The following is a 20,773-nucleotide window of genomic DNA, read 5'->3' on the forward strand; positions in this document are numbered from 1 at the left end:
CTGACAGCTGTGCTATAATCAACTGGGCATCTTTGCAGGGCTGCCAGCAATGAATTCACATTTCTCCCCCAAATCCCTACATTCAGATTTATGTAGTTGCTGCAAATGTTGACAGCTATGAAACTGAATCTGGAAGCTTGGAAGAAAATGCATTAGGAGTCTAAGGGGGGAAGGAAGGAGAAAAATTGGTGGATCACTGTACCATGATGTATTCTAGAGGATTGGATGAGATAGTGAGTTTCAAAGAGGAAAGTGACAGAGACCTTTCATGAAACCTAGGCACCTGGGGGTTGGATGCCAATTTAGGGGCACCTTTCGCAAGTCACTCTCAATCTCTCAGCCTCAGAAGAAGGCAAAGGAAACTTGCCCAGAGAAATCCTGCCAAGAAAACCTCATATGTTCATTTTAGGATTGCCATTAAGTCAGAAATGACTCCAGGCACATAACTACCGTCATTGGGCTAATGGAGTGGGCCTCCTTCCTAGAATGACCCAAGTTGTGACATAAAAGATCAGGGACTCTAGATGACTGAGCTGAGGTAGGGAGTGGGAGACAATCCTTGAAAATAGGAGCACTGAAACTTTTCATGAGCACACTTTATCACTTGCCTTTGAGGAATGAATAAAATCCCCATACCATGATCAGCTCAGCACATTATGCCCGTTGATGTGCTTTATCACATCCTTAGTGATATTCACCAATTGTTTGTCCCCATCTGAAATCCCCTACCAGGCACACTACCCTACTTATCCATCTCACCCAGGGTTTTTTATATTTTACATTTTATTCTACCCTCTGTAACGGCCCAGTCCGCTGTGTTCATTTTTGTTTATTTATTTCATTTTTTTGTATTTCATTTTGTATTAAGTTGTTTTGTTTTTATTTCACTTGTTGTTATTAATTGCTTTATGTATTTTATTTTGATTTGTTGTAATTGTTTGGGCTTGGCCTCATGTTAGCTGCCCCGAGTCCCCATTGGGGAGATAGTGGTGGGGTATAAATAAAGTTTTATTCCTATATTAATGGCAAATAATGTCATTTCACCAGAAAATCAAAACAGTCCCAGGGTTCCAAGCCTATGAGTCCTGACTCCAATATATCTGCATGAATACTTGTTTCTCTTCTTCTTAGAATCATCACATCTCTTTGTAAGCTCCAACGGGTACAGGTATCCAACTGCTCAAGATAATGGATTGCTAGGAGTACATAGTACTAGGAATACCCACAATCGGTTTATTCTAGTCTCAACTAGAACAGACCCATTGAGTCAAATGATGAATGCTGAGTCAACACCTAGGTAACTCCAATTCATTAAGTGGTTCTCGTCTTGTAATGACTAAAGATTGAATAGAGGCCCTCAATGGGTTGTCGTAACTCAACAGGCAACATTACACACATTTCTTGGTTTTTATCGAGTGCCACCATATTTCTGTAATAAGCAATTTTGTGACTGGGCAGTGTCAATAGGAGAACTGTCAATGTAATGACTTTATTTAATTTCTCTTGGTCAATGATCCCACACTCAACTATGTGTACTGTCAGCCATCCTTAACCATGGATTCTGCATCCAAGGATTCCTTCTTCCATAGTTTAAAACCAGCTCCCCACTACCACGTAATCCATGTTATAAATTCAAAACTCTGGGTTGGGGGAGGGGGGATGACGATGACTAGATGGGAAGAACTCTAATTGTTGGATGAGATAGGAATGAAATTAATTTATTATTATTATAATTATATTATTATGTTTATTTATACCGTGCTTTTTCTTCCCAAACAAGGAGACAAGAATTAATCTCACGTGTTTGCCCAGGTCTTGACATCCTTTTCAGTATCTTTCAATGCCTGAGATATGTTCTACTTGGAAGAAGAGAGGATGGTTGTTTTTTTTTTCTGACCAAAGCTGAGCTCAGGAACATCCTCTGAAAGGAAGTCTGGCTTACTTCCACATTAATTGCTTTCCCTAAGTGGATCAACACCTTCCTTTATAGGAAGACATTTTGTTGGTAATTTTAATTGGCTATTTTTAATCTAGACTCTTCATGTTCGCAGATTTGATTATTTGCTGATTTCATTGAAATTGTCTCTCAGGGAATCTCTAGAGTCCTCAGCACAACTCTATAATCGACAGTGTAATGGAGGACCTAGAGCTTTCTAGAGGAGTTCTTTCAGATTAAAAAAGAGGTTTTTTTCCACTTTTGTTGAATTCTTGCATTTCTAACCCCAGTGCATGTGGAGGAGTGGACTAGGATGCAAAGAAACTAGAAAAAGAAAGAATGTATTTCCCTATACAAGTATTTCCAAGTCCTAATATGTTCAGAGAGGAGGATTCTGTCTGTCTTCATGCTATAAATTGTTGTAAGCCACCTTGGATCCTGTGCTGGGAGAAAGGTGAGATTTAAATAAAACAAAGATACAAAATGAGAGTATTTTTTAAAACCATGTAAAACCACAATCATTTATTTGGTTAATTTATACAAACAACCATCTAAAAACAACTGATCTAAAGGGGAATAAAGACCCAAAACGTATATTCCTTTATTTTTTTACCAACAGTTGTTAATAAATACTTTATTAAATAAGAAAAAAACATGTGTTCAAAGGAGAGATGAATAGTTTTTCTTCCTGAATCTGTTTGAGAAAAGAGGAAATATAGAGGCTGAAATAAATAAAATTTGTTCTGCTTTTTGTGAAAACTATTTACACAAACATGTACAAACAGTGGAGCTTACACAGAGATTTGCAGGAGGCCTGCCATTTATTTAGTGTGGGACATGGGAAAAATAGGAGAAACAAACCCATAAAACAACATTCCCCAAGAATCGCTAAAAAGGTTAGTGAATACAGTGGAACAGTTTATGAAGTGTGGCCTACCATATACAGAACATTCACTAGTATGGACCGGAACACAAGGCACTAAGGCTCACCCAAATATTATATACATACACACTTAGAAGGTGATTTTAATGTATTGCATTAGCTTTGCAAGAAGATACCAAGTTCCCTGAACAAGGCTCACTGAACCCCTAGAAGTATAAAATGATACACTGAGCATATTTTAAATTATGTACCAGATGACTACTCATCTCTCAGAACTTGAAACATTTGCTGTTTTCAGGCGCAACACCCAGAACCTCTGGGAAATATGGTCCAAAGAAAGGTACACTTTTGAAGTTCTGCCTCCTCATGATCCTCATCTTACCTACTCAAGCCAAGGAGACACAATTTCAAAGAAAACATCATAGGCTACCAGTTCCTTACGTTGGGCAGCCCTTCATAACATATCTTTGAAGGCCCTTCCATTCTATTCATCATCCATTTGGACCCAGTCTCCATGGTCATGCTGTTAAGGCAGTGGTTCTCAATCTGTGGGTCCTCGGGTGTTTTGGCTTACAACTTCCTGAAATCCCAATCACTTTACCAGCTGTTAGGATTTCTGGGAGTTGAAGACCAAAACATCTGGAGACCCACAGGTTGAAAACCACTGTGTTAAGTGGAAAGACTGGGGTTTCAAAAAAACAACTGGAGAGGGCACTCATACTTTAAACATGTGTGCCAGTTGTGCAGCAGTGGGGGTTTCAGCAAGTATTGCTTCTTATGTCTGCTGGAATTCCCTCTTCCGCACAATCATTATATTATGAGGAAAACCCTAAAAAAACTGGCAGAAGCAACTAAATCCCACCTCCTACTTACTTGAGCCAAGGGAAACATCTGTGTTGCCCACCTATTGATTCTTTCAACAAAGAAGCTGGGAACCAAAACTGCTATGGTGGCCCACCTTGGTAGCTGCCAGAACCTTTCACCTGGGTATGATGTTTTCTAGTCCACTAGGAACAGCATTATGAAAAGGGAAGTCTTTCTTAAGGCACCTTTATGGTTCATTTGACATCAGCATGTTCCTCTGCACCCATCCTATTTGCATATTTACCAATCCAAAGTAAAACATGGTTATTTGGGCCCATGCTATAGGTCTCCTGTTGTGAAAGAAGGTTTCTTTTCACATGGAAGACAATGGTTCAAGCAGTATTTTATAGCTCCTCAGAATCTCTGAGCCACTAAGTTTGTTCCAAAAGGAACTATGGAATAATGCAAATCAGCTCTGCAAATGTTGTGTATATTTGTGTATACACAGCTGCCTTCTAGTTGCACACAAACTATTGAATTCCAAGGACTGCAGTTTTAAAATATGTCACTTTTATTGCTATTTCTGGCTGCTAAATAAAACAGTTGATGTGGGGTAGTACATTGGCCTATAGGGAGGGAAAGTGTGAAAACTGACTTGGCCAAGAAGCTCCCCTGGAGATTTTTTTGGAGACACCACTATTCTCTTCCACTGTTCTGTCTTATAAACTGGAACAACTCTTCATCACTGGTCTTGCTTAATTCATTCTATAGTCTAAAATTACCTCAAAATAATTTGTTTTCAGGTCATAAGTAAGAACGAACAGCTGTGTAAAGCACTGAAACCCTGCCCCAACTACTGAAAATAAAATTCAAATATATCATTGATATCTAAGGGCTAATTAAAGTCAGTAAAGTTACCCATTAAACTATACATTTTCTAATGTAAATGGGTAAGTTAATTCAATTAATTTTAAAACTTAATTTAGAACTTCAACCTTAAGTCATTAATTTGTCAAATAGGAGACCATGTTAAAGACCCAACAAATGTAACAAAACCCAGTTTATTATTTTACCAAAAGCCCAGCTCTTGTGGATTTTTGAAAACTGTTCCTTGCTTTTTATTAGTTTCTTCAGACTGGTGCATTCTAATGCCTTAGCCACCAGATTTTATTTTTGCTTACCAACCCCACACAAAAATACAATCTGGTGGCTAAAGCATTCAAAGTTTTAAAAAATTAAGTCAACATACAGTAGTGGCAGCCTAGAACACGGGTTGATTTTCTTTGGGCTCAAGCGGACTTCCTATGTGTTACATTAGGCAGTGCACAGAATGTCCTTTTTTTGTCCCAGGAAACTGAATTTTGGAGATCTTACCCCAAGACTTTTGCTGGGATACATTTATAAGAAAGGGAGGGAAATGAAAGCAAGAGAAGGCATTTTGATGGGTAGATGAAAAATAGGTTTTTCCAAAAAATCATTTAACTGTTTACTTCTTTCTAAAGTCCAAGATAGGAACACAGAAGGAATAAGAACAAAAGCCTTTGTTCCTGCAATGGCTTTATAGGACTTTTAACTTATACCTCAATGGCAATTTAACATGAACTTATTAGTTCTCCTCCCTTCCTAACAAAGGCACTGAATTAGATTTTTCAATCTATTAATAACTAATTAATTAATAGCTAACAATGCATTAGCACTTTTCTACTAACTTTCATATTTCTGGATTTGAACAAAAAGATTTCATAGCTATGAAGGCACTTCTTTCCCATAACACTAACCAATCAGATCTCTAATGTTGTTCATTTGCTTTGTTCAAAAAGACGTCACCAGTATCTGCATGGAATATAAGTATTGAGTTATACTTATGAGTAGCCCTTTATTAATCAATTCACTCTAAGCTTTATCCTTTCAAAAAGGCACGCAGTGAAAAACATTCTCTGTTCTGGAAATAATTCCCATAAATGAAGCATGTGTTCTGTGAAGACAAATATTCAGTACTATCTCCAAAAGCTACAGCAAATCAGCTTCACTGGATTATCTCATTCCAGTATTAGTATTGTTAAAAGATATACACTTTTCTCTCTCCATCACACAAAGAAGTGTGTCAAATTGTAGCACTTCCTTCTCCATGTGCTAGCAGTGGTTCCCAACCTTTGGGCCTCCAGGTGCTTTGGATTTCAGCTCCAACAGTTCTAACAGCTGGTAAGCTGCCTGGGACTTCTGGGAGTTGAAGTCCAAAACACCCGAAGGCCCAAAGGTTGGGAACCACAGTAAGAGGGAAAAGTCTTCAGTGAACTAATTTTCCTAGTAAGACATGTTGTCCTCTTTGTTGATCACATTGCTTGCCCTTTTCTACAATTTCTTCCAGATCTACAATCTTTATGACACGGGACAACCAGACAATACACAGTATAAACAATTGCCTCACCAAAAGTTTAGATAATGGCATACAATCCTTGCTGTTTCATGTTCATGTCTTTTCCTAATACAAATTGAGAATCCCTTATCCAAACTGCTTAGGACCAGATATATTTTGGACTTGGGATCTTTTCCTCCGAGATTTGGAATATCTGTATTTGAATATATGTGCATAATGAGAAATCTTTAAGATGAGATCCAGGCCTAAACACAAATTCATTTATGTTTCATATATACCTTATACACATAGTCTGAAGGTAATTTTATACAGTATTTTAAAATAATTTAATACATGAAACAGCATTTCTGTAGTCTGAACTATCAGAAAACAAAGGTGTCACCATCTCAGGCACGATGTGGATAATTTTGGATTTCAGATTTTGGAATTCCTGATAAGAAATATTCAACCAGTAGTACTGGAAAGACATAAGCCCATTTCTTTTCACGATTTATAAACCATTATTTGTGTAGCTTTCCTTTTGAAACTTTTGTGCCCAGTTTTGAATAAAAAATAGAGTGCTCAAAATGTAGAGATATAGCCATGTTCAGCACCACATCAGCACTAATATGTCTCCAATTTTGAAAAGAGTTTTCCTTGTTGAACCAAACTGAAACGATATTGGCTTTAATACCCAACTTATTGACTCATGTTCACTTTGTTATCTGCTATAGCTTCTAAGTAACTTAGACTCATCAGTGCTTGCCCAATTTTACCATCTTCAGGGCACTTGATTCGTTTGAATGTATTATTCCTCCCCAACATCGTGAATGTACCATCGATCTTTGGTGCTCCGATTCCTCTCTGTTCTGTCTTGTCAGAACCTTTAAAGAAGATGTTATTCACTTCTTCATATGCATTAGTAAAATATTTTACTCTTTGCTCAGTGTAGTCCTCTGTAGAATGCTATCATACACTGCTTTCCAGCTTCGGAGAGATAAATGTATGGTTTAGTTTTGCATTTTCTTTGTGCAATGGCAGTATTGCAGCTAATGATGTGAATCCAAGGTGTGATTATTGCTAACGGGAATCATAGAATGACAGAACTGGAAGAGACCTTGTGGGCCATCCAGTCCAACCCCCTGCCAAGAAGCAGGAAAATTGCATTCAAAGTACCCCTTTGCTTGGAAAGCTTGGAAACTTTAGCTTGTGAATGGGGGAAATTCGCTGGGTGGTAAAAATATTTTCTTATTCCAGTTAGAACTGCATGCTTACCATTGTGCATAATTGTTGGAAAACAGGGAATTAATTTTCAAATGTTACTGTCAAAAGAAACTGTGTGATCTCATCCTGTTCTACTGAAAGCCTGCAGTATTCAGAAATGTGGCTTAAACTGTGAAACCTTATATGCAGTTAAATCAATTGCACTAACTATAAGAAAACCATACGTACATTTACAGTTTGTGATGCTACCAGTGTGTTTTGGATTGAAACAGGTAAGTAAAATGTGTATGTTATGTGCCACTGTGATTTTTGGATTTATAATGCTGTCTGTGCTTTCAAATGGGGAAGACAATAGTTAGCTGAAGGCACCAGGCTCAGTGACTGAGATGTGCTTTGCACCAACTGCAGAGCTGCTTTGGAAGAGAAGTATGCCAAATGAGGAGCACCATGGGGAAGGTGGAGATATCATTTTTTAAAGGTCAGTATTCACATATCCCTAGCAATCTTAACAGAATCTCTGTTTCTTGCAGGCAACATCATTCACACATTTAAATTCAAACAATTCATGTCTCTAAAAGTAATTTTATATAATCTATGCACATGTGTACACACTCAAACACTCATACGCACTTTTCTCACCACAGAGATGGCTTTTTGTTTTTGTTTTTAAAGAAGTTTGTTCCCCTTGACAAAAACACTTTCAGACAGGTTTTGTTTACCCTACAAGAAGTACAGACCTGTTTTGCAAAACAGGTCCTTGGTCCTTTTTTTTTTTTTCTCATTGTGCATTAGTTTTACAGAATGATGTTCATTCAAAAGCCAAACTCGCTGCAGAATGCCACTTCCATTTGGAATTCTTCCTTGACTCTATGGCCCCGTCAGAAATGTTCTTCCTAAGAATTGTGGCTTGTTTTCAGAGAAGGTTCTCTTCTTCTTCACCATCAAGAGTATAACAGTATAACCCTGCCTGTTTTGCAACTCACGTGTTGTCACTCCATTGTGGGATGTTTAATGACAGCCACAAGCTCGTACCACCATGTTTCGGTATTTTTTCAAAATGACATTGGAGCTGTCATCAAAGTAGAGGACTGAGATGGCATGGAGCTGTGTTGGGGCACAGCAAGGTTTCGGCACAGTATTGGGGTTTATAAAGTGGACCTGTGGAACAAATCAGTTACAAGACATCAGAAAGTTTATAGGCGTTTTCCTCCCCTCAGGGAAAGCTTTAATACCTAACACACATTTGCAAACTACTTGAGTGGATGTTGACAAAGGGAAGTTCTTAAGTACTTTTTTCCCAACCGACCCTCGTAGATTTTAATGAATGAGTGGTGTGGGTTACAAATATGGGGATTTACAAATGACTAATTTCTTGAATTCTTTTCGAAGTCAACATGGCAATTATAATCTAACTCCTGTTGCACTATGACTTTTTTCCATGTTAGGAATGACTTGAGAAACTAAACGTGAGAGAATTGGCCATTTGCAAGGATGCTGCCCAGGGGACGCCCAGATGTGTTACCATCCTGTGTGAGGCTTCTCTCATGCCCCCACATGAGAAGCTGGGGTTGACAAACAGGAGCTCACCCCACTCCCCAGATTCAAACCGCCTGCAGTTAATGGTGCGGAAAAGATACAATATGGTTCAAGTGGTGGCTCAAGCTTCTGCGTGAAGCTGTATTAGGTATGAGGTAGATACCCATCCCCACATGTACAACAGATCTTTAGGAGTCCTGTTAGTGGCCTATGCAGATGTAATTCAAGCTTATGTCTGCATAAATTTTTGATCACTATGGAAGCTGTATTCCCTTCCTTCCTCTACAAATGATCAAAGCCAAGTCTCCAGACACAAATTCTGAACCTGGTGGAGAGTGAGAAGAATCAAAGATATGTCTGGCTATGTCTCTGTAGCCAGATGCAAAATGATTACATAGCAGCCAATACCATAGGAGGTCTTTATAGAGATCAGTGGAAGATTTACATATTGCACAGGGACACAGCCAGGTGCTTTCTTGATCACCTCCTACATTTACTCTCTAGAAGGCATCAAATGGCCATGACACAAGGCTTCAGAGGCTCAAAGGTAGGTCCTTAAGGTGGAAATAGCTCAGCGTAGCATAGTTCTCCATGCGGAACTACTACACTATGCTGGTCCATGCAGGATTCCAGTCTCCCTTTTGTACCACAAGTTAGCAATCTAAAGCATTGATATTGCTTTTAAAACGAAGTATCTATTTTTTAGGTTTTTGAAGGTTTTTCAGCCTATATGGCCATGTTCTGGAAGCATTCTCTCCTGACCTCACAACCTCTGAGGATTCCTGCCATAGGTGCAGGCGAAATGCCAGGAGAGAATGCTTCTAGAACATGGCCACATAGCCTGAAAAACCCAGTGATTCCAGCCATGAAAGCCTTCGACAATACAGTATCTATCTGTGTTCCTGTTTCAAATAAAAAAGCAATGAGTTAGTTTTCAAAACTAAATTAACATTATCATTGACTCATAGTTGGAAGGGGCCTTAAGGGCCATCTAGTCTCTGCTCATTGCAACTAAACTATTCCCAGCTCCCCATGAAGATGTCCAGCTCACTTCTCTAGATAATTGGATCCATTGCTAAACTGTCCAGAAATGTCTTCTAAAGTTCAATAGAAATCTACTCTCTTGTAATGTCAGACCTTTAGACCTGGTCTTAACATCTGCAGCAACAGAGAACATTCCCTCCTCTCTGTGACAATTTCTGAGCTATTTAATGTGAACAAGCAAATCATCCTTGGTCTTTTCTTCACCAAGCTGAAACCCAGCTCCTTCTTCACCAGCCAAGCTCCTTCAACCTTTCCTCATATGTTTTGTTCTCCAAATTACTTAGCTTCCTCGTTGCCAGTCAGTTTTCTTATTTGCAGTCATTTTGACTGATTAAGCACTTGAAGCATCTATCAATATCATATGTTCCTCTTCTTTCAGAAGAGAAATGAGCAATGCAGCCCACGGGATGCATGTGGCTTGAGTCCTCATTCTGTGGCAATCCACACCTCCTAAGGCTCCCCCCCCCCCCCCAAAAAAAAAGAGGTTCTGAGGGGCATGGTGAATTGCCCTCTCTATATTTCCTATGATGTGGTGAGGATTTTTAGGGAATTAAAAAAAATAGAAGAGGCGTGCTAAGGGATGGGGCTGTCAGAGGTTCTGCCAGGAGACAATTCAATCCCTGGCACTTGCCTCCCTTTAAAGTTCTCTCTCAATTAACAACTAGCAAATGTAATTATTCATAATACTTTCCAGTTTTCTTGGGAATCTTTTGTGTGCATGTGTGACCTTTAAAAATTCAATTAACACTGAACAGATTCAAGCTTAAGAGCTGGAAAGGATGTTAAAAGTGGCTTACCAGCGTTTGCACAATAGCATGGTTTGTTGCATTCATGTAAGAGTTTAACGGAAAGGCACATTCCCCTTCGCAGTAGTATGCAGCATAGCCTTCTGGGGCAATGATCCAGTCCTGATTTAGATCAGACAAAGCAAGAGAGAGGATTTCATGAAACAGGTATCGGAAATCTTTACTCTGATATTTTTTCAAGCAGGTCAGTATGGAAAATATTGACTAAAAGGTGAAATTTCAAAATTTTGGAGAAAACTGATTCATCCTAATTTCTGGACACAGAGCTTAATAGCAAGGATGAGACAAAGACAGAAGTCGGGACTAAAGAGCAAGTCAGGATCAAAGGACAAACCAGGAGGCAGAGCTGAGAAGTAAGGCAGAAATATGTGAATTTCAAGATAGGACTGGAGCAAGTCAACATTTAAAGACAAACCAGGGACCCTTAGACACCACCCAATTGTAGTGCCATGATTCCATTTTAAATGCCATTGATTTTTTTTGTTGTTGTTGTGTCAGGATCGAATTGAGAAACTGCAAGTCGCTTCTGGTGTGAGAGAATTGGCTGTCTGCAAGGACACCCAGATGTTTTGATGTGTTACCACCCTTGTGGGAGGCTTTTCTCATGTCCCCGCATGAAGAGCTGATGAAGGAGCTCATTCATGATCTCCTTGGATTCGAACCTGCGACCTGTCGGTCTTCAGTCCTGCTGGTACAGGGGTTTAACCCACTGTGCCACCAGGGGCTCCAATGTCATTGATACATTCTATGGAATCCAAAGATTTCCAGTTTGCTCAGGCACTATAGCTCTCTATCTCAGAATTCCAAATATCCCTTCGTGCATTGCAAATCCCAAGATTCACTAGGGTATTGCCATGGCAGTCCAAGTGGAATCATAGAGGTATAATTACGGAGTATGAAAGTGTACAGGAGCCAAGGAACAAGGAGAAGCCAGGACTGAAGCCAAATTAGGACCAATGGGCACATTAGGAGGCCAGGCTAAGAAACTAGGCAAAAATCTGGACTAAAGGGCAAGCCAGGAGATAAAATCCAAAGGCAAGACAGATCTCAGGTTGGAAAATATGGGAAGAATCAAAAGTCCATAAAGCTTTTATTGCTTGAGAAAGGTTTAATAATCTCTGTAATAATTTTAGTAGGATTATTTATTTAAATTTGTAAAGAAAAAAATCTTTTCTTTCTTCATTACGGTCAGGCTTGAGAAATGGCAGTCAGAGACCTACTGAGTATTAATTAAATGCCTTTTACTTTTCTTTCTTCCTCTTTTTATGTTTATTTTTTTGCACACATACTACTTTTGATTGTGAATTAGATTGTTCAGGTCAAAAATTAATTTAAGAAAAATAAACATTCAAGTCTCTCTCACACAAACACACACAAACTCAGTCATTAAGGTCCTCTGGGGAATGTTTACTCCCGTCAGCCAAAAACTAGATGGACAATGTTGCCCAGAGGATATTTTCTCTGTCTGACCCCAGATGGTGGAATCACCTGCCAGATTTATCAAGTAGATATGCTTTCTTACAGAAACAAAGAGCTAATGTGAAAGATTATTGTTACTGTACAAGAAGAACTGTTTTGACTTTTATATGAACATTTTTCTCAAACTGTTGCTCAAAGGTTTTGATACCGGGATCAAATCCATGCAGGGTGGGTTTGCCAATAGCTATTGATCATGCTGACAGGCAGGAACACCTCAGCAAGCAAGAGTCCAAAAGTGGTAGGATAAAACCCGGAACCTTAATCAGTGGCTGATACCATATGAGAAACTTCCTCCAGGCACACAGAAGACTGGGCAACTTGGAAGGTGCTGAACAGACTGTGCTTTGGCATCACGAGATGTAGAGCTAACATTAAGAAATGGGACTACAAAGTGGAGTCCATGACATGTGAGAGTGGAGAACAGCAAACAACAGACCACTCATTATAATGCGGTCTGAGCCCTGCCAGATGCACAATGGAGGACCTTCCTACAGCGACACCAGAGGCACTCCAAGTGGCCAGCTACTGGTCAAAGGGTATTTAGTATAATGCCAATTTTTTAACTTTGTTTGTGGTTTTTTAAAATACATTATAACTGTACCCTCAATTTGTTTCTGACACAATAAATAAATAAAATGCTGGCTGGGGAGTTGATTTATGCCACAATATATCTGCTCCTTGGCAGCGGATGATTAATCAAGAGATTTTAAAGTATGCTTTAATTGTTTAATATCCATATGCTTAATTAACTTGGATGATCTGTTGAATTTGCTGCTGTTCTCTGCCTCAGCCCATGGGGAGAGGAAGGTGATGATGATATTAATAAAAACAACATAGCTGTGATTCTATATTGTGGTCCATCTTGCATAACTTTAAGCATACTTAGGGCCCTGATGCATATTTGGCTCTACTAATGTCCGTCGGCACACCTTGCCCATGCCCCGAAGTGCATCGGTTCTGTTCTGCATCAATTTTGTTGTGCATGAGTCACTCTGTAGGTGCCTTACATACAAAATCCTGTAACAGCCATATGCTGAATATAGATATCTCCAAACTGCTCAATTCTATTCCACGTGCATGAAAATCCACTTATGAAAAAATATATCCCTTCCTGATTTCTAGACAGGACGGAGGAGGAGGAGGAGAAGGCATGATAACAGAGAGGCTAATTCCAACCCCAAGAATAAAGTTACCTGCCAGCCAAGATCCCTGAAACTGACATAGAGCTCATGCTTCTTGCAAGCTTGTCTCTGGTCACTGCTGGTGTTTTCTGAGTATGAAGGGTGGGACAAGGAGGAGAAAAGCACCAAACCAGCATGTTAGTTCAAGTTGTTCATAGAAAAGAACCGTTTCAAACAATGTTGAAGCCATGAAAAACAATTGAGATGTATTTATTTTGTTTGTAAATACAGACATTTTTGAAGTGAAATGACAAGGTTAACAGACTAAGCCATTTTCTTTTGGAGCACAAGGTTCATAATATATAACTTTGGCATAAAATTATCATATTTGACATGTCAAAATAAGAGTTTACTGAGAATGTAATGAAACAATGAACTTAAAAAAAATATGTTTCTGCTACCAATACAGTCACAGAGCTATTAAGTGTAAGAACCGCATAAATCATAAGAAACTTCTTTGGTTTGGCCAGCAGAGAAAACAAACACAGATGAAAATATCAAGAATATCAAAACCTTAGAAAATTACTGTTTCCACTAGTTATGCACAGTGTTGAGCAAGTGTAGTACACTCATTTGTATAAAATGAACCATGAAATGGAAACCAAGACCAGGGATTATACTGATCTTATACTGTGCATAATTTTGCATAAAGATCTTCATCTCATAAAGTTTTTAGAGAAGTTTTTGAGGTAGTAACTATGTGAACACCTTGCCTTCAACATTTTATTCATCTTAAACAGCTCCACTGGGTGTTGTTTCATTTCCAGGTGCAATTCAAAGTGCAGTTTATGACCTTAAAACCCTATACAGCTCAAATCCAGGTTATCTGACCACATTCTCCCATATCAACTTGCCCATGATTTGAAATCCACTGTGAAGTATCCTTTCTCTCTCCCATCAGCCTCAAGGGTACATCTGGTGAGAACAGAGGAGACAATCTTCTATGTGGCTGCTCTCAGGCTCTGGAATTCCCTTCCCAGAGTTTCAACTTCCACCCTCCAATGGCGGTTTGGGGGTGGAGGTTGAAGCCTGCTCTGCTTAAGGAGACTGAGCCTCGCAGAGCTATGCTGCAAGGCGCAGTCTGTGTTTTGTTTAGTCAATACTTTAATATCTTTGTTTTTAATCAGGCTTAATTTTATGGATAGTTTAAGAAGCTTTTTCATTTTTGTACTTAGTGTGTTTTCACTCAATACATTCTAATCCACAAGAAAGGGGGACACTTTTTTGCTTGTTTGCTTCCCATGCAAAGAAAAGGATGCTCAAACTCTATCACAAAAAGCTTTATCATATATGGCGCAACACATTCTAGACATCCAAACCAGGTCCAGGAAAGGAAGAGGAACTAGGAATCATATTGGAAACATGCCATGGATAATAAAGTGCACCAAAGAATTTCAGAAGAAAATAGGTTTAATAGATTACAGCAAAATCTTTGTATATAGTTGGCTCTTAAATAAATGGCGTAGTAGGAAATTTTGAAGTGCAGATACTCATCATTGTAGTGCTCCTAGCAAAGCCCTCAACAGATGTCTCCAAATACATGCAACTATTTTGATGCACATCAACAAATAAATTCTTCTTTTCTCCAAAAAATTCTTCTTTTCTTTTACTTTTTGTAAAGTCATTGAGACTTTAATGTCTACGCACCACTATGGCTGGATCCTTACTGCCATATAATCCAGATTATCAAAGCAGATAATCTACATTATCTGCTTTGAACTGGATTATGAGTCTACACTGCCATATGATCCAGTTCAAAAGAGATAATCTGGACTTTATATAGCAGTGTAGATAAGGCCTAAATTATCTTCAAACATTTTGCATCACAGGAGGGATAGCTCACAACACAGTATCACTGGTAGAAAAGATCCAGTTACTTGCATTCTATGAAGCAGATCATGGGTGCATCCACACTGCAGAATTAATTCAGTTTGACACCACTTTAACTGCCATGTCTCAATGCGGTGGAGTCTTGGGAGTTGTAGATTAGTGAAGCACCAACCCTATTTGGCAGAGAAGGCTAAAAGATCTTGTAAAATCGCAATTCCTATGATTCTATTTTATTGAGCCATTGCAGTTAAGGTGGTGTCGAGATACAGTAATTCTCAATCTACAAAAGTTTATGCTACCAATCTGTTTCTCTCAGTCTCAAAGGTGCTACAAGATCTCGTTGCATACTCCCCCAGCTATTGTGATGTCTAAAGGAGGTGACAAACAGTAACAGTGAACATTATGTTTAAAAAAAACTTTGCCCTTATGAGGACTAGCCACACAACACTTGGAAGTACCTCTCTCAAAGATCTCAGTATTTAAGTAGGTTCGTATTGAAGAAGACATTCCTGTTTCAAAAGGCATAACCACCATGAATACAGTTTGAGATTAGGAATAAAATCAAAGGCTGCATCTTCATTGTTAACACAATTTCCCACCATTAATTTTATGGAAAGCACACACCTACTGCTTGCATACCTCCAAGATTTGACACCCGAAAAGCTTCTTGGTTCTTTGGTGTCTTCGATCGGTTCTGGTTGCGCTGTTTGCCTCCTGCAGAACGAATACTTCGGAAATGCACCTCGGTGGCTTTGAAGAAGGCCACTGTGAATGGCTGCTTGTTTTGTGGACCATGTCTCCCAATAAGACCAGCTAACGTGGGGTTGATGCTTTGTCCTAAGGATAGGAGGGGGAACCGTGTTATGTTTGCTTATGATGAGGAATTGTTTTTATGCCTTCCGTTTATATTAGTATAGTAAAAACCATACAGACAGACTTACAACCCATGTGCCAAAGTTCCAACATAGCCAACACTACACATATGAAAACTGAAATACTTGTGGCCAAGCAATATGAGGGTATAGTCAAGATAACAAAAGTTATTAGTGAGGAAGAATGCACATAAGCTAGAAGAGGCTGCAGCAGTTTGCTTTTGCCTGAGCCTACTGGGAAGGGCAGGAGTTTGCCCTCTTTTACCTCCTGAATTAACAAAGTAAAACAAAACCCTGCACATTAAACTCAGTTTGCAGCAACTGAGGTTGTATCTTCACTGCCCTACATCCCAGGATCTGATCCCAGATTATCTGCTTTAAACTCAATTATGCGAGTCTATCCTTCCAGGTAATCTGGGATCAGATCCTGGGATAAAGGGCAATGTAAATCCAGCCTGAAATAAACTGAAGTAGAAAGCAGGAGGAAAGAAAACTGGGGCATTTTAAAAGCAATTGAGCTAATGGGACAACACAGGATTAATTGGGACCATCTCAGCAAAACTGAACATTAGGAGCAGATGCCTTCAATTCCAAGGAGGCCTCTCGGGTGCTGGACGAGTGCCTGGCCGCTGTGTCTATCTGGATGAGGAGGAACAAGCTGAAGATCAATCCTGACAAGACAGAGGTCCTTCTGGTCGATCGTAAACCTGACCGGGGTATAGGGTGGCAACCTGTGCTGGACGGGGTTACACTCCCCCTGAAGTCACAGGTCCACAGATTGGGAGTCCTCTTGGATTCAACGCTTACGCTTGAGGCTCAGGCGTCGGCGGTGTCTGGGAGGGCTTTCGCACAACTGAGACTCGTGCGCCAACTGCGACCGTACCTCGCGAAGGCGGATCTGGCCGGAGTGGTCCATGCCTTGGTCACCTCCAGATTGGACTACTGCAATGCGCTCGACGTGGGGCTGCCCTTGAAGACGGCTCGGAAGCTCCAACTGGTCCAACGATCAGCAGCCAGGGTGCTAACTGGGGCCCCTTACAGAGAGAGGTCAACCCTCCTGTTCAAGGAGCTCCACTGGCTGCCATTTATTTTCCGAGCCCAATTCAAGGTGCAGGTGCTTACCTACAAAGCCCTGAACAGTTTGGGACCAGCCTACCTGCAGGACCGCATTTCCATCTACGAACCCACACGTTCACTTCAGTCATCTGGAGAGGCCCTGCTTGTGATCCCACCAGCATCGCAAGCACGCTTGGTGGGGATGCGGGACAGGGCCTTTTCCGTGGTGGCCCCCCGACTCTGGAACACCCTCCCCAAAGACCTTAGACAGGCCCCTACATTGGCTGTCTTCAGAAAGAACTTGAAGACCTGGCTTTTCCGATGCGCCTTCCCAGCTTAGGAAATCTCCACTACCAAGTCCCATAAGCACTTTATCAGAACCAATGATTGCTGCACATCACACATCGCACTTGCCCTGGAAGCCCTATATACACCCCCTGTCACATCAGCACTTTTAATCTTGTACCCATTGCTCTGGCCCGGCCCAGTTTTATTGTGTTTAGTGTATTGTGCTTGTTGTTTATTTTGTTTTATTCTGTTTTTAATTGTTTGATTTGCTTAGATTGTATTGTTGTGTTGTGTGTTGAGGCCTTGGCCTGTGTAAGCCGCATCGAATCCTTCGGGAGATGCTAGCGGGGTACAAATAAAGTTTAATAATAATAATAATAATAATAATAATACAAAGGCTATTTTTTTTCCTTTACAATTTTGGTGTACCAAATAGATTTTTTTGATGCTGATCACATAAATAACTTCAAAATTGTCACACCTCATAAGGTTTTTGAGAAACGGCCAATTTTGTTTTACAATTATTGCAAAATTATGAAACATTTTCTTTCTCGACAGTAATTTGCATGATTTTTTAGATTGCTCATATCTTTGACAGCCATAATCAACATTATGTAAAATGTAACAGAGACTCAGTTAAAATGCCATAAAAATACATTTCTGATCATGTAGAAACCTGCTCGGGCATGCTAGAAGCATGGACACTAGAGTATGCGGAGGTAGGCGATGGTGATGATCAAATGTAGATGGAAGCTGATGTTGATCCTGACATTTTGCCATCCTCATTTAATATCTCAGGCAGATCTGAGCAAGCTGGTCAGAGATTTGGGTTTACTGAAGAGCCAGGCAGAGCTGCTTAATCAAGGCTGCAAGGATGGAATATATCAGAATTATATATGCATTATTGGAAAAGACTGGCATCCCCCAAAAAATTGGTTCCAGGGCAGAAGAATGTTGTACATGACCCACTGGTTGATCCAAAGAAGATATTTCTTCTACCTTTACACATCAGACTTGGGTTAATGAAAAATTTTGTTAAGGCAATGAATAAAGTGAAGCCTTAATTTATTTTCAGCAGATGTTTCCCCACATAAGTAATGCAAAAAAAAGTGTCTTCATTAGCCCACAAATTAGAGATGTGGTGAAGGACAACCACTTTGATGGTCTTCTACAGGGTGCAGAACATGTTTTGTGGACAGCCTTCAATAATGTTGTTTGTAACTTTCTAGGGAGCTATAAAGCACCAGAATATGTCCAACAGGTTGAAAGTCTGCTTCAGGTAAAAAAATCAATAAAGTGCAACATCACTGAAGATACATTTTCTTCATTCCCACTTGGACTTCTTTCCAGACAACCTGGATGCTGTGAGTAATGAACATGGTCAAAGGTTTCATTGGGACATTGCCAAGATGGAGAATCAGTATCAGGGCAAGTGGAATCCATCTATGTTGGGTGACTATTATTGAACTCACATCCAGGAAGCATCGGAGAGTGATTACAAATGAAAATCTGCGGCAAAACATTTTTAGTTTTGTTTCCTGACAACACCATTACTGTCATAGTGTATGCTGCCATAGACATACAACATCGCTTAGATTGTGGTTTTCAACTTTGAATATGTTTTAATGGATTTCAACTGTGAATTTTTAATACTGTTTATATTTAATTCTGTTGTAATGTTTGCAAATTTGCATATTTTATAATGTCTGCTAATGTTTTAATGTTAAGGGGTATAATAATAATAATAATAATAATAATAATAATAATAATAATAATTTGTCTTTTTCTGGAAAACTATATGTGATGCTGACATAATAAATACATAGTTGTGTTCAGCATGTTAAAATCTACTGTATTCACCCAAAATTGTGGAGAAAACAAAACATTCCCAAAAATTTGTTGACCAGTGTTATCATTCAAGACCTCAATCTGTGATTAATAAAATGTTTCTTTCAAGAAGTGGCTCTGCATAACAAACTTCATTTTCACATCTCAGCATGAAACTAGCTGGAGCAAATACTTCCGCTAAAAGTTACATCATGCCAGGTCAACCTCAATATTAGATTTCTCTGCGTTTATTTTAAATAGGGTTTCTGTGAGTTCACTAACCTATAAATTGATGTGATCCTGTAAAAAGGAGCCATAAAACCAAGCCCAGCGGAACACTAAATTCTCATTGGAAGGTTATTAGTCGAAAATAAAAATGCCTTGTCTTAAATAAAAGGCCGAGGCAGTCCCTGATTGCTTGCACTGAAGGGTAGCCAATGCAGTCTTTCATATTCGACAGCCAAACTGAATTTGGGAATACACAAACCTTCCCCATAGGACAGAGTTTGGATTACAAATCCCAGAATTCTCCATCACAGTGGCTGAGAAGTTCCAGGACTTGCACTTCAGATATTTCTTAACAAGCTTCCTAATCTGCATGTTAGAGCATAACAATACAATACAGAGAGCATGACCTCTAGTTCAAAGCTTCTAGCTAATTGGAATTCTGGTATTATACCATGGTCCTTTTCAGCTTCCATAGTTATACTACTATGCTTCTGCAGTTTAGGGAGACTATTAAGAATGTTCAGCAAGACAGCTCCAGTGCCTCATCAAACTACAAGCCACAGGATTCCAGAGGATGTAGTCATACCGCTTAAAGTGGAATTATTATTATTATTATTATTATTATTATTATTATTTACGGCATTTATATGCCCCTCTTCTCACCCTGAAGGGGACTCAGAGAGGCTTACAAGATATATATATATATATATATATATATATATATATATATATATATAATTAGCATAGTACAACATTAGCATAGCGCAATATTATTAGCATAGCACAGTATCAATATTATATATTACTATATTGTACTATACCATTATATTGTAATATTATTAGTAATATTACATGCAATATAAAATAAATAATATTGTACTAATAGTAGTATAATATTGTATTACTTTATAATATTATAAATATTATACGAATATACAATATATTATATTCTTAGCACAGCACAGGAGACAAGATGGAACTGTCCTCCTGGCCCCTTCTCTCTTCACTCTGGCCCAGAGCAGCAGTTGGTGCTGGGAGGGGGGGGAGGGGTTCCCCATAGTGCTGTGATTGCCTAGTGTGACAGGGCCCCAGGTTTGCCAAATCCAAAGTGAAGTCCAAGAATCAACTGAAGGAGAGCTAGCACAGGCTAGTGACATGAGTCCCCACTCACACACATAACATGAGAAAAATCCTAGAATGACTATTATCATTGCAGATCAAATTTACACCTGGTTGTTTTGAATGAAAATCAGCATTTCTGCCCAGAAAATAGTATTTGTATGCAGAAGTATTATTTTTCTGTGCAAGAAACAGATTTTTTTCTAGGCAAAAAACCGCTGTTTTTCCAATGCAATCTAATTATGTGTGAATTTTGCACAGAATATGTCTCTGATCATTTCCTTCTGGCAGGAAATATTTCTTT

At 39.2% G+C, this 20,773-nt stretch overlaps 1 protein-coding gene across 2 annotated transcripts in view; it reads right to left on the minus strand.

Annotated features, from left to right (window-relative positions):
• Positions 1 to 2,426: 2,426 nt before the first annotated feature.
• Positions 2,427 to 20,773, minus strand: part of BMP7 (bone morphogenetic protein 7) — a 94,560-nt gene continuing 76,213 nt past the window's right edge. Inside the window, exons 4-7 of one of the 2 annotated variants that reach the window (XM_060772060.2) lie at positions 15,704 to 15,916; positions 13,262 to 13,338; positions 10,581 to 10,691; positions 2,427 to 8,361 (exon numbers count right to left, since the gene is read on the minus strand). In XM_060772060.2, the coding sequence (XP_060628043.2) occupies positions 8,212 to 8,361; positions 10,581 to 10,691; positions 13,262 to 13,338; positions 15,704 to 15,916 (551 nt within the window). In that variant the 3' untranslated portion in view covers positions 2,427 to 8,211. The remainder of the gene's footprint in view (positions 8,362 to 10,580; positions 10,692 to 13,261; positions 13,339 to 15,703; positions 15,917 to 20,773) is intronic. The other variant, XM_060772061.2, reaches the window with a different exon arrangement.

This window comes from Anolis sagrei, chromosome 4 (assembly GCF_037176765.1).
Source record: "Anolis sagrei isolate rAnoSag1 chromosome 4, rAnoSag1.mat, whole genome shotgun sequence".
NCBI lineage: Eukaryota > Metazoa > Chordata > Lepidosauria > Squamata > Dactyloidae > Anolis > Anolis sagrei.